The sequence below is a fragment of the Helobdella robusta genome (genome assembly GCF_000326865.2).
Source record: "Helobdella robusta unplaced genomic scaffold HELROscaffold_41, whole genome shotgun sequence".
In the NCBI taxonomy this organism is placed as follows: domain Eukaryota; kingdom Metazoa; phylum Annelida; class Clitellata; order Rhynchobdellida; family Glossiphoniidae; genus Helobdella; species Helobdella robusta.
In genome coordinates this window covers 688020-701867 of record NW_008704941.1, presented here as the reverse complement: position 1 = coordinate 701867, position 13848 = coordinate 688020, and the positions used below count along the sequence as shown (strand labels likewise).

At 33.2% G+C, this 13848-nt stretch overlaps 2 protein-coding genes across 2 annotated transcripts; one reads left to right on the top strand and one right to left on the bottom strand.

Moving 5' to 3' along the window:
* Positions 1-1839: 1839 nt before the first annotated feature.
* HELRODRAFT_177152 (hypothetical protein) lies at positions 1840-4683 on the top strand (the record flags this gene model as incomplete). Its single annotated transcript, XM_009025361.1, has 2 exons — positions 1840-2041; positions 2405-4683. 2 exons carry the CDS (start codon positions 1840-1842, stop codon positions 4681-4683), a joined length of 2481 nt encoding a protein of 826 aa, XP_009023609.1.
* A 5133-nt stretch (positions 4684-9816) lies between these two features.
* HELRODRAFT_177151 (hypothetical protein) lies at positions 9817-12689 on the bottom strand (the record flags this gene model as incomplete). Its single annotated transcript, XM_009025360.1, has 5 exons — positions 9817-9968; positions 10167-10788; positions 11286-11344; positions 11624-11720; positions 12582-12689. 5 exons carry the CDS (start codon positions 12687-12689, stop codon positions 9817-9819), a joined length of 1038 nt encoding a protein of 345 aa, XP_009023608.1.
* Between the last annotated feature and the right edge of the window lie 1159 nt (positions 12690-13848).

Sequence of the window (13848 nt, the reverse complement as noted above, 5' to 3'; positions counted from 1 at the left end):
AAAAGCGTAAAGATGTTATTGATTATTTAATTAATTAAATAAATAAATTAACTTAATTAATTAATTAAAAAATCAATTTAAGCGTGGTTATATGGCAATCAGGGCAATCAGTAAATTACCAGTGGCAGATTAACCAGTAAACCAATGAGACGAACGCAGACAAGTGACTAGGAACAGTAATTTTTTTAAGGGGTCGGATTTAATGGGTCGGATTTAGGTGGTCGGATTTAGGGGGTCGTATTTAGGGGGTCGGATTCAGGTCCCACTCATGCTACTTATTTTTCTTTTTATATTGATGATTTAAGTATAAATTAAACGGTTTTGCAATATGTCTTTGTCATTTTTAATTTATGTTCGGTGGATGTGACAAATGTTTCAAAATAATTTGGTTAATAATTCATGCAACGCCTAACTTTATTATTCCGTATGGATGTTTCAATGTCGAGATTAATGAGTTTGGATTAAGATGAATTGGTGAATTAATAGGCAGATGAATGAATGAGTCGATGGATGGGTGGATGGGTAGTTAGATAGAAAAACAGATTAATTGGTAAATACAAATATAGATAAATAAGCAGATAATTGATTGATAGAAAAAACAAGAAAAAAAATACTTTGTATAATAACATGTTTGACGAACATTTTTATTAATTTGCCAAAAATACCTAATTTAATGATTGACCGATAGATAAAGAGATGGACGGATAAACACAAAAATAAATGAAGTTCTTAGATGATTGGATGAACTGGAGCGAGAATATTATTTCAAGTCACGTGCCTCCAACACGTGACATACGTCCAAATTAATCATCATCAACTCTCGTGTCTAAAAAGTCCAAAGTCTAAGTCTAAATTTTCAAAGTCTAAATTTTTCAATATTTCCATAAGCTCCACGGGTTCCACTCTATTAAAAGTCTTATAAATAAATAAGTCTTCCTTCATTTCAATCGCTCGTTCACCGATCGTTCGTAGCATAGAGATAGCGTTTCTTGTGCCACAATCCTCTACAAAATAACATTGGACATTTGATGTATCAGATCTGATTTTGTTTCGTGTCTTTATTATCAAAATTTTCAGTAAAAGTTTTGTTGTTTTCTCATCTTCATCATTGCTTCTTTTCTCAATGAATTTCTCAGTAGATTTTATTTAATTATTTATTCACACATAAATTTATTGTATAAAATAGATTACAATTCAATAAAGTTATTTATTTCAAATTTCAAAATGGTTTTGTTTTAAAGTCAATTATAATATTTTATCTTCAGGTTCATTCGTTGATACTCTTGAAAATCTCTCAACACAGCCAAGTCACTAAAAAAGTGGGCGTACACATGCTGGTCAGCAACATCAACAATAAACTACAACAACATCAACATCCACAACATCAACAATAAATAAAAACATCATCAATCGTAACATCAATATCAACAACATTAACATTAACAACAACAACAACATTAACAAAAATCAACCGCAACAACTTAGAGTCAACAGCTTCAACCCCAAAAAAGTGCTAACATCATAACAATAAAACTTTGCAAACAACGTCCTCTATAACGTCATGTGTCATAACAACGACGACATTAATAACAATTTAACAAAAATTACATTAACAGCAGCATCGAAAACAACAATAACAACAACACATTCAACAAAAAACAAACATTTTATTTAATCGCAAGTGAATTCAGCTCAGCATTAACAACTGTGTTAATTTTATAAATAAAACACACAACTTAACAAAAAAACCCCAACAAAAAACATTAATAACAACAGCCAAATTGACAACATTAACAATTTTTTAAAGCAGAAACTAAAAACAACAACAACAACAACAATATGGTCTTTAACACAACAAGCCAGACTAGTCTCAGCAACAACATCAACAACTGCAACAACATTAGCAACAGCAACAACAGATACAGCAGCAGCAGCAGCAACAACAACAGCATCACAATCGACAACGACACATTTGTGTGCGACGACTACTCGGGCGACGAGTGCATGTTGTACTCCTTCGTCGCATACACGCTCTTCATAGGTGATCTCATTTCGGAAGTGTTTTTTATTTTGCGTTCTATTTCATTTTCTAGATTCAATTTTTAGACTTTGATGAGACAGTTTTTTCACATATACACTTAATTTTTTGCCAGTGTTCTATGTAAAATATTTACGATGACATAGCCCTTAGCTGTTCTATATCTTTAAAAAAATCTTTCGGCCGTTACATTTTAATTTTGTCATTGTCCCGATCATCGTCCATTCATCACCTTTCAACTACATTATTTTATTCTCCCATTTTCCTCCTTCGTCATCATCATTATTATTCCTACATCATCACCATCTTCGTCATCACATCCTCATCACTGCATCATAATCATCACCACCATCACCATCACTCCAGGCACTTTCTGCATCATAGGCTTGGTGGGTAACTCCGTATCGTACGTTGTATTCCGGCGCACAAATGTGACGTCATCAACGCTCTTCCTGTTCCAGAGCCTCTCCGTGGTTGATAATGTCCTACTGCTGACCATCATCCCCATGTACTGCTTCGAACCGTTCGTCATCTTCACCGGCTACTTCCAGGATTATTTATATTGTGGCTACAAGTTCATCGTCCACGCTGTCTTCTTTCCTTGGGCTTCAGTCAGTCAGACTGCAACAGTCTGGCTGACCGTTCTAGTTGGAATAAACCGATACATTGCCGTTTGTAAACCTTACCAGACCGCCAAGTTGTGTACCGTACGGCAGGCAAAAATTCAGCTGTCTGGAGTTTTGGCCTTCTCACTTCTATATAACATCCCAAAATTTTTTGAAGTTTTCATCGTAAGGAAGAAATACATTTACAACAACATGGCCGACGACGCAGATGGGGCGCAGTGTTTCTGCGTGGTCGTCAGCAGCTACTACTTCAGCCAGGCCTACAGGCACGGGTACGAGAGCATCATGTACACCATCTTCATGCTCATCCTCCCACTCTCCCTTCTTTCCATTCTCAACATCCTCCTCATACTGCAACTCAAAAAGTTGAAGAAGAGGCGAGCAGAGATGCAGAGTGCTCGTCAGCAGCAGGACAACAACGTCACCCTGGTCCTCATTATCGTCATCCTCGTTTTCATCTTCTGCCAGACCCCGGCCCTCATCAATAGGTTCATGTGGAGCTTTTTTGCCGATGACCAGAGGGAGTGCCCTGGCGTCCAGTACTACTTCAGTCGCTTTGGCAACATGATGGTCAGCGTCAACAGCGCTGTCAATTTCTTCATTTACATTATTTTCAACTCGCGTTTCCGTCAGGTTTTTATTGAGAAAACTTTATTTGGTAGGTGCTGTCGAATTTGTTGCGTCATTCCATCATCATCGGCGAATTCGGTGGCGTGTGCCAGCATTGTTGAAGCCAAAACAGGCTTTGCTAACGTGGACGGAGGAACAAACAACCGAGTAGCCGCTGCTAACAACATGAGGACAGATCTGACGATAAATTCCAATCGTCGTTCCACCATTCCTCTGGCTGCTTGCAGCCATTTGAAAGCAGCTGCAGCCACAACCAACTTGACCGCTGCTTCAAACAACAACAACAACAAGAATGTGAAGGTTTTGAGCGACAACTTGAAAGAAAAATTGGATGAAGGTTCTAAAAGTCAATCAGCTGAATGCGACGCTAATCGAAGCAATGAGGATTATAAACACAACAACAACAGTAATAATAATACTCATGTGGATAAATGTAATGAAAGGAATTACATCAATAGTAACAACTTTAATTATAACAACAACAACAATAATGATACAACCATTTATAACAAATCAACCGACAGCAAAAACAACAACAACAGAATCAGAGAAAATGTTTTGGACGAGCAGAGCGAAACTGCTGGGGGTAATGGGAGGCCGGCCAACATGAACAACGGAGAAACAAATCTGACTGATGATGCGGAACTACATGTGGGAAATAATGCTCCTCCCTATATCACTACCACCAAAAACAACAACATCAGCTGCACAAGCAGTTGCAACAACAGCAGCAACAACATCAACAACAACAACAACAAAATCAAAATGAATAAAATCAACAATAATAAAAATAGCTTGAATAAAGACAACATTAAAAGCAGAAAGAAGAACAAAAAAGTTGTCAGCGTTAATAAAAACAACATCAACAACCACATCAACAACAACATCAGCAGCAACAGCAACAACAACAATGACATCATCAACAACAGCAAATCGGAGCGTGTAAAGAGCTCTCATAACGACGAAACCTCTGGAAAATGTATCGAAGACGACGATAACGACGCCGATAATACGGAATTCCTATCAAATAGATTACTTAAAAAATGTGAAAATGTCAACAACAACAAAAACAACAACAACCAAAACATTAACCAAAACAACAACACAAGCAACAACAACACAACGAACAACATAAACATGAGTAACAATTGGAGCGCAAGAAGTTGCAGCAGCAGCACCAACAACAACAACAGTCCATACAACAACACAATCGTTAGAAACAACAACAAAAACGATATCAGCCAAACAACAACAGCAACATCAACAATCATCAACAAAAACCACCAAAATAATCTCAAGACTAAATTAGGAAACAAAAAATTTGCAGCAACGTCAGCTAGAAAAAACGACACCACTGGGCTGCGTTCTGTGAAATCTTTTGAAATATAGAACAGACGCTAATTCACTAGACAGTGCGTGACAAACCACAAAACAACATGACGTATCATAATACAAACATCATAAAAATACAGGATTCTGACTTAAAGATGAGTAAGCTTCGGAGAAAATTTATTTCGTGAGAGAATAAAAGTATCTAAAAACTGGCTTTGAAATAGGATATTTATACTGCACTTTAACGAGACAATTATCTCCAGATGTTTATACAACGAAACAATAATAAAACATTTTTAAATATAAAAAACAACAACGATAACAACAACAAAGAGTTAACAGACGTGATCTTTTTTCCAAAAAAAATGTTACAAACAATATTTCTAGGAAGAACAATATAAATATCAATTGTGATAAACCTAGCAAATCTACATAAGCAACAACTATAACAACAACAGTAACAGCATCAACAACTGCCACAACGACAACATCGGCAAAATCGACTAAAGCAACAACAATATCAACATCACATACAAATTTATCAACAGCATTAAATTACACGGGGTAATTTTATAAGACAGCCCATAGCACAGAATAACGTCATATAAATCTACATGTCAATATAACACCATCAACAACAGCAAAGACAATAACAACAACAACTTTATGAAAAAAAAAATTCTAAAAACATCACCAGCAAACACAACGACAACAAACACATCAACACAACAACAACAACAACAACAACAACAACAACAACAACAACAACGATATCAGCTTAAAAACATCTTAGCCTCGAAGCGTGACCGGTCAGGCATTAATCAAGTGGTCTCATATTATAATTTGTTATTCAATTATTCATAATCATTATAAATATTTAATGTATAATTATAAATAGTATATATATTTATTGTATGTGTAATTATACTGTATTTTATGTTCATTTAATTATTCATATATATATATATATATATATATATATATATATATATATGTATATGAATTTATGTATGTGATGAATTAAATGGGTTAATGCATATTGGATGGCATAGCAAGTTACACACGCATTGCATTCACACATGCATGCATGCACACTTATAAACATGCACACATACATATATTTACTACACATACACACACATACATACATATACATTACGTATACATGTACACACAAATACGAAGGTACACATAAACATGCTCACACACGCACACATACATACACACATGCACATGCACACATATACACACGCAGCGCGCATGTGTAGCCCAGCATACACACAAACGCACATACATACACACACACAATCATTCAACGACGGACAACTTGCCATTAATCATAATCATTATCATAATCTATCCATCCATCTATCAATCAATCAAACATTGTTTATTTTATAATTTTTTTAATATTATTTTTATTTTATTATTGTTATTTTATTATTGATTTTATAGTTTTTTTTATATTCATCGCATATCGCATATTTTTCCTGCTTTTATTTTAACACCATTAAATGAGCTCAAGACATTCACTGCATTGTGACATTCCTTTGAAATTTTTAAGTAACTCGTAGATGTAATATTCTTTATTATTATAAATAAATAATAATATAAATAATAACTACAATAATAATAACTTATTATAACTAAGTTATTAATATGGACATACATTTGCACTATCATATCGTTAGCTGTTTGTTTCTGTTGTAATTTTGTTTCATCTTTTTTACACACGCATACACACACACCCGCACACAGACGCGCGCGCAAACACACACACACGCATGCACACACACATGCGCGCACACACGCGCGCACATACATGAATATATAATCATATTTAATGATTCATTGATATCCTTATATCCATATAATATTTGTATAACTATATCTTGTATCTGTATCATCCTTTTGTAAAATTTTGTAAAGATTTAATTTTCAATGCTTTAATTTTTTTTGAACTGAGCATTTAATGAACATGAACTTTATATTGCAATGTGTTGTGGTGATGATGTGCATTGTGATGTAATGTGATTAATGCACGATTGTGTTTGTTCCATTTTGTTCTAGATATAACGAGTTTATTGCCACACAAACACACACATACACGATACGATACGATACGATACGATACTTTTTTTTACACACGGTACGATACGATACGATACACGCACATACATACACACAAACAAACAACAAACAAACTTAAACACACACACATACAAACAAACAAACAAACTTAAACACACACACACACACACAATTACGCACGCATACAAACACACGCACACATATAAACACACAAATATATGCATACTTATTTATCGATGTGTCAATATGGTTATTTATTATATTGGATATCTTACATTTATTTATAACTTTTAAGATTTTTTTAATAACAAAATTCATATAAAAATTTTCCGGACTATTTCATGTTCGATAAACTATCCAATCAAGTAAAAAAATATTTTTAACTTTTTAATTTACAATTTCTCTATTAATTAAACTTTTCAAAATAAACATTGAGTAACATAAACATTAGAAGAGTTATCAGTAATTGTAAGAATTGTAATCCACGCGTGGAAGAGGGGATGGTATATCTTCCACACCACCGAACGACGAAAAAAAAATTTAAAATCCTGCTTTGAAAAAAGTCATCAACATTTTAAATTATAAAGTTTTCTATCGCTATCAACATTGTTGTAATCATCATTATCGTCACCATCATCACCCTCATTAATATCATCATCAACATTATTATCACAACCTGCATCATCATCTGCATCATCATTTTTCTATTCATTCAAGTCGTCTGTATATGAAGAAAGGTTGACAATGACGAGTCAATTAGTTAAGTTTTTTCTTGCAATTTTTTCTAAGCCTAATTGCTTCAATTCTATTTTTTTAAACGCATGCCCGTGATGAGTGAACACATTTGAGAATTAAGAATTAATTGGAAAAAATTAATAACGACACACCGGTACATTTCAGCGGATGGATAAATAAATTTCATTTCTTGTTTAACTTTTCTTTCAGTCACTCTTTCCATATTTTTTACTTTACCTAGTTTTTTTGCAGATTTTTTCGTTAATTTTTTTTATTTCTTTTCCGATAATTTTGTGTTATAAGATTTGAATCTTCATTACAATACGGTAATCTCATTAGACGTTCGGCTGACAACGCCCATCAATTAGACTTTCAGCGTATGTATGTGTGCGTGCGTCTGTGTGTTCGTCTGTGTGTTCGTCTGTGTGTTCGTCTGTGTGTGTGTGTATCTGTGTGACTCTGTGTACGTATTTCTGTACCATGCGTACGGTGGATTTAACAGAGCCGAAGAGTCAAGATAGATTACTGCCCGAGATTAGCTGCGATAAAATTTCAAATTAAAAACCTCACGATACAAACCAAAGTTGACAATTTTATCAGTTGGTGTATTCCACATGAAATATTCATTCAACTTTGAGCATTTTTACATCATTTTAAAAACAGGGACCCCGAACAATTTTCACAACTTTCTTTCAAAGAATGTTATGTAACTCTGCAGGTGGCCTTGAATGAATCAAACAGAGATGCATTAAGAAAATAATTGATGGAATGCTACACCGACATTACTTTGCTACAAAGTTTTTTTCCTTTTCTTTAGCTCTAATTCTCATCTCAAACAGAAGATTGCTTTCCCAGAAAAGTGTTTCTTCGTAATTTTTCAAAATTTTTCTTTTCAAATTTGGAGCTTTTTATAAATTTAATGTTTAAATCCTGCTTCTTTCACCGCTGTCAACATTTTCTAAAATTTTCATACATTCCAAAATTTTTTTTATATACATATAATTTTTTACTTTTTCAAAATTTCTATTTTTTTCCAAAAAAATGTCAGATTACTTTAACAAAATTAACCAGTCTGAGCGAGTGAGTTTAAATTGCAATCCAACATTTCAGACAAATGAAGTGAGACATTTCATAGGAAAAGTTCGAAGGTTTGAATGAATAGATGGATGACTAAACTTTCACTTGAAGAATTAATAATCGACTTCTATCACCGACACCATGACTTCTCGGACATTGAACAACAGTGACTTATTTCAATTTAACTGATAGGTTAACAATTTGTAAACATTTAACGAGGGGCAACTGCACTTTGGGTTTGGCATTTGATTTAGTGTCGAGATTAAGTCACATTCAGTAGAGACAATATTTCTATGTTTATCATGTAAGACATTTAAAACCAAATTTTAGAGTATGACTGTTTTAAACGTGGATCTATTAAAACGTGATTTTTGAATGTTTGTGATAACCAAGGTACGCTTCTAGACACCGCTGGCGCGATGGCCAAATTTGAAAAATGTTGAAATTTTTAAATTTTACCGAAACCAAAAGCCGCCCGCTTCTCCTCCACTCTAGATCCGCCACTGCAGTGCAATTAACCAATCAACAATTAGCTAGAATTTTGGGAGGCTGTTTATAATTAACCATTTAAAATGTATTAATTAATTAATAAATGTTTCTAATTAATTAGTCAATCGTGCAAACTTGTTGAATGATAAGATGCTCAAATTTCAAAAAAGGTTAGATTATTTTATATGATGACGTCGGCAATTTAATTATTATAATTTAAATTTAATTTAAATGTAGCATGAGAAACGCAAAATATTGGAAAATGAATGAAGTCATCAATTTTTACTTTGGAAACCTTTCAATCTGATGAAAAATTTTTACATAAAAAAAAAAATAAAAAATTTATTGTTCAAAAATCTATTTTTTATTTAGTTCTCAAATTTAAAACGTTGAATTATTCTATTTACTCCGGCGATTTGACAAAAAAATTCAATTGCTGAAACCTAAAGAACGCAAAATATGTTTAATAACTTCTCAAGAAAAGAAAATTTTTAAATTTAAAAGCTTAAGAATTTTGAAAATATAAAACGGACTCAAATTTGTAAATTACCCGTGCGTAAAATGTTACTTTCAAAAAAATAGACCCAAAAATAAAATTGAGTACCAAAAATAAATGGTTTCAAACAAGTTGTTGTCGAAATTTTATATAAAACTTTATAGTTTATGTTTTTTGTGGACATCTTTAAATGCCTAACTTACTGATGTGTTCTTTTTGTTAAGTAAACTCTCCATGAATCTAATTCACGGATTGGGATTGAGCGGAGGGAGCAGGAATGGCAAAGTAACAAGGATCCTTCCTCACACATCCCGACTCATGAACTGGTTGGCAGTGATGTTTTTCCTATACCACAAACTTTCACTCCTCTCCAGTCCAGATTTTTTCGGCTTATTGTTTTCATCCAAGGCTTCTCTTCTTTTTGCCAGCTGTTGTAGTATTTGCTTGGCGCCAACTACATCGTAAAATTGAATGAACGAATGAATGAATAAATAAATGCGTAAAGATAAGCAAAAAGATCGCATTGGAAGAACAGTAGGATAAAAACAGTATACACACAATGAGCGTAACAAAAACTTTAAAAGATTGATAATTAAATGAAAATTTAAAATCTATTTAAAAAAACATTCGAGTCAAATAAAAAATATTTTACTGCGAGTAGATTCTGTGACAGAGCTTGCGTCAGCTGAAATTAGACTTTCAGCATAATTTTTGCTTCCGTAGATTTTTCTCATCATCCGCGGCGAAATAACAGAAATTGGTTCTTTGTATATTTCATTCCTTGAGTTTTTTGATATTGCCGACTGAGCAATTGATGAATCACTTTGAGCAACAAATTTATTTAATTTCGGAAGTTTTCTGAAATCTGGCGGCAACACGTTTTCAACACCCAAGATAGTTCCAGGTTCAACAACTTGCTCACGAAAGGCAGTTTTCCAGAAGATGTCTGCTTCCTTGTACTTCCTAACCTGGCTGAGTTTCTTCTTATGTGTTCTGTTCAACAGATCACGCTTCACTTCATCAGATTCTTCTTCCACACCAGTCTGCAGCAATCTCTGCTTGGTCTGCAAATCCTCTTCCAGGCGTTTCGGGTGTGGCTTCTTCACGTTTCCCAATCCAGGAATGAAAGGAGCGAGCATTTTGGAGGTTTCTGATGCAGTTGTTTCGTCGGCGGTTTTCAACTTTGGTAGGAACGGCTCTTCGTTGTTCAGCATTTCAATCACGCCGCCGAAAATTTTGTCGAACGAGTTCAAACCTTGCGTCTTTTTGGCGCACTTTGTGAAAATTAATTTGTTGATCATTTTCAATCAAAGTTTGTTAATAATATCGAGTGTATAAATGGATGGATGAAGCTTGTTATTGTGATTCAGTTTAGGACTGAAATAAATGACAGTCAATGCGTTGTGTTTCGGTTGGATGTGCTTTTCGAAAGAATAAATCTCATAAAACTAAATAACGAAAATTTGATAGTTTTGACTTTAAATTATTTTTAAATACATTTTTAGAACAAAGTAGTTTTTCAAAATAAGAATATTTTATTAGTAAAGCCAAACAAATTTATAAAAAACATCACCAGTTTTGATGGCGATTCTTTGTAGGTCAGTTTGATCTAGTGCGGTGATTTGTTACAAAAATACAGAATATTAAAAATATATATTCTATACTAACAATTCACAATTTACACTCCACTTGCATCATTTTTTTTAAATTATTCACAATCGTTCAATGAGAAATAAACAGACGGAAATGACGTCATGTGGCAACAACACACCTGCTTTCCGTCATCCTGAGACCACTCCTCATTGGAGTTGATGTTTCCACCCTTCCCGCCTAAGTTACAAAAATTTAACCCAATTTCATTATTCGTTTGTCATATTATGCCGCTAATGTAGAAATGTATTTTTTTTATAAATATTATTTACCATGTGTCTTTTGCTTTATCAATGAACTATTTCAAAAATGTGAATATGTATTATATAATGAATATAACATGTAATTTTATAATGTAGTATGTGCAAAACGTTGGCCTATCGGAAAAAAAACTTAACTCTAAATGTAAGAATGTAAAGGAACGAAATTTTGTGGCTTTGGATGTTGAAATTTCTGTACCTAGGACGTAGACAGCGGGAGTCATTTTGAAATCTTCGAAGAAAATTCTTTTCGAAGGACGGTTCTTGTCAATTTGAAACTTGTACCAATCTTTTGACTGAATGAATTCGGCAAGGATTTAAGAAACAAATTTTGTAAGTAAATTTGAAAGTTTTTAATATACGCAAACAAAAACAATGAATTTGATTCTTAACTCTTTACTATTTTTCAAGTGCCTATGAGTAGTTAAAAATGAACATTTTATAATGTATGACTATACAGTTCTACCCTTTTGCCATTAAAGAACAAATGATATAAATCAATATCAAACAAATTAAAATAAAATATATAAAATCATATAAAATAGAGCAGTCTTACCTATTAATTTATGTAACAATCTCATTTGCCCGTTTAGTTTTATGCAGAAATTGGACTAATGATTTTGAAACTGATTAACTTATATGAAACTTCTGGAAAGACATTTACTTTGAAATGACTTGCGAATTTTTTTTGGTTCCGTAAATTGAAATTTCTGTCAAACGCAAAGATAGTAGCGACATACAAGGCATGAAACGATGAAAATTTAAATTGATTAGTAATAGTAGTAGTAGTAGTAGTAGTAGCAGCAGCAGTAGTAGTAATAGTAGCAGAGTAACAGTAGTAATAGTAGTAGTAGTAGTAGTAGTAGCAGTAGTAGTAGTAGCAGTAGTAGTAGTAGTAGTAGCAGAGTAGCAGTAGTAGTAGTAGTAGTAGTAGTAGTAGTATTAGTAGCAGAGCAGCAGCAGTAGTAGTAGTAGTAGCAGCAGCAGTAGTAGTAGCAGAGTAGCAGTAAAAGTAGTAGTAGTAGTAGTAGTAGTAGCACTAGCAAAAATTAATAAAAGTCACGGTTAAATTAGTATTCCTTATTTAAAACTAATTAATTAATTTATTTATTTAATTGCTAAATTAATAATTAAAAAGATGAAAATGAGCCACTGACTTTGGATACATCTTGCTCCGTCATCAGATCATCACTCCTACGCTCGCTATGGTAAGTGGTGTCCGAACATATGAACGATCCAGTTGAAGTTCTCAGCGTGTCAGACATCTAGTTCTATTATTATTTATTTATTATTGTTGTTATTATTATTTATTAATATTATTATTTAAAATATTTATGTTGAAATAAAAGTCTTACCCGTTATTATTATTATTATTATTATTAGTAGTAGTAGAAGTAGTAGTAGTATCAGTAGTAGTAGTAGTAGTAGTAGTAGTAGTAGTAGTAATAGTAATAGTAGTAGTAGTAGTATTAGTAGTAGTAGCAGTATTAGTAGTAGTAGTAGTAGTAGAAAAAGTAGTAGTAGTAGCAGCAATAGTAGTAGTAGTAGTAAAAGTAGAAGCAGCAGCACCAGTAGTAGTAAAAATTGAAAAAAAATTACCGTTAAATTAGTATTCCTTTTTGTTACTATTATTAATATCGTTCCAGTTTTATCACCCCGTAATATAACTGCTTTTATAGATGTTGTTTGAAGTCGTCGTTATATATCTGGTTATAAAACTGTTGTTGTTGTGGTTGCTGCTGTTGTTGTTGTTGTTGTTGTTGTAGTTTACCCAGCTATTGTAACAGCTGTGTCATGTTAACAAAGTTTTATATACACAGTTTGTTAGTTGTTTGGCCTCAATGAACATAGGAAAGGAATTTAAGGACCGTACGATAGGACGGCGCTGGTGTATTCGAACGATCCTGAATGAAATTATTAACGTTAGCATGTTCGTATGTGTGATTTAGGGGGGAAATAAGGTTTATAAAAAAAAAAAATAGAAAAAAAAAATTATGATGTTTTTTGTTGATGCCATCGTGGGTATTTTTTAGGTAAGTTTTGCTGTTTAGTTATTTGTTTGATCGCAATTTCATACGCTAACAGTTAAAATTCAACTAATTCGCCTGGTGTGGAGTTAGTGCATGTAGAGAATTTCATTGGCTATGTTTAATACACACTTGAATGAAAAGTGGGAAACGAAAAAAGATATTAACCTTGGCTTGTTTACACGGGAAGTAAACAAAAATAAACGTCAACAAACTAACGGTGACGTCATTGTGTGTTGATATTCAGGAAATTGGCTTATACATTTTGAAATGTTTTAACGCAGCAGTCTGAGTCATATGCATATAAATTATTTACTAAATCACGTTTATTCGAAAGATGTTTAAAATGACAAGTTTGGAGATGCCGGGTCTCGAACCCGGGACCTTTCGCATGCAA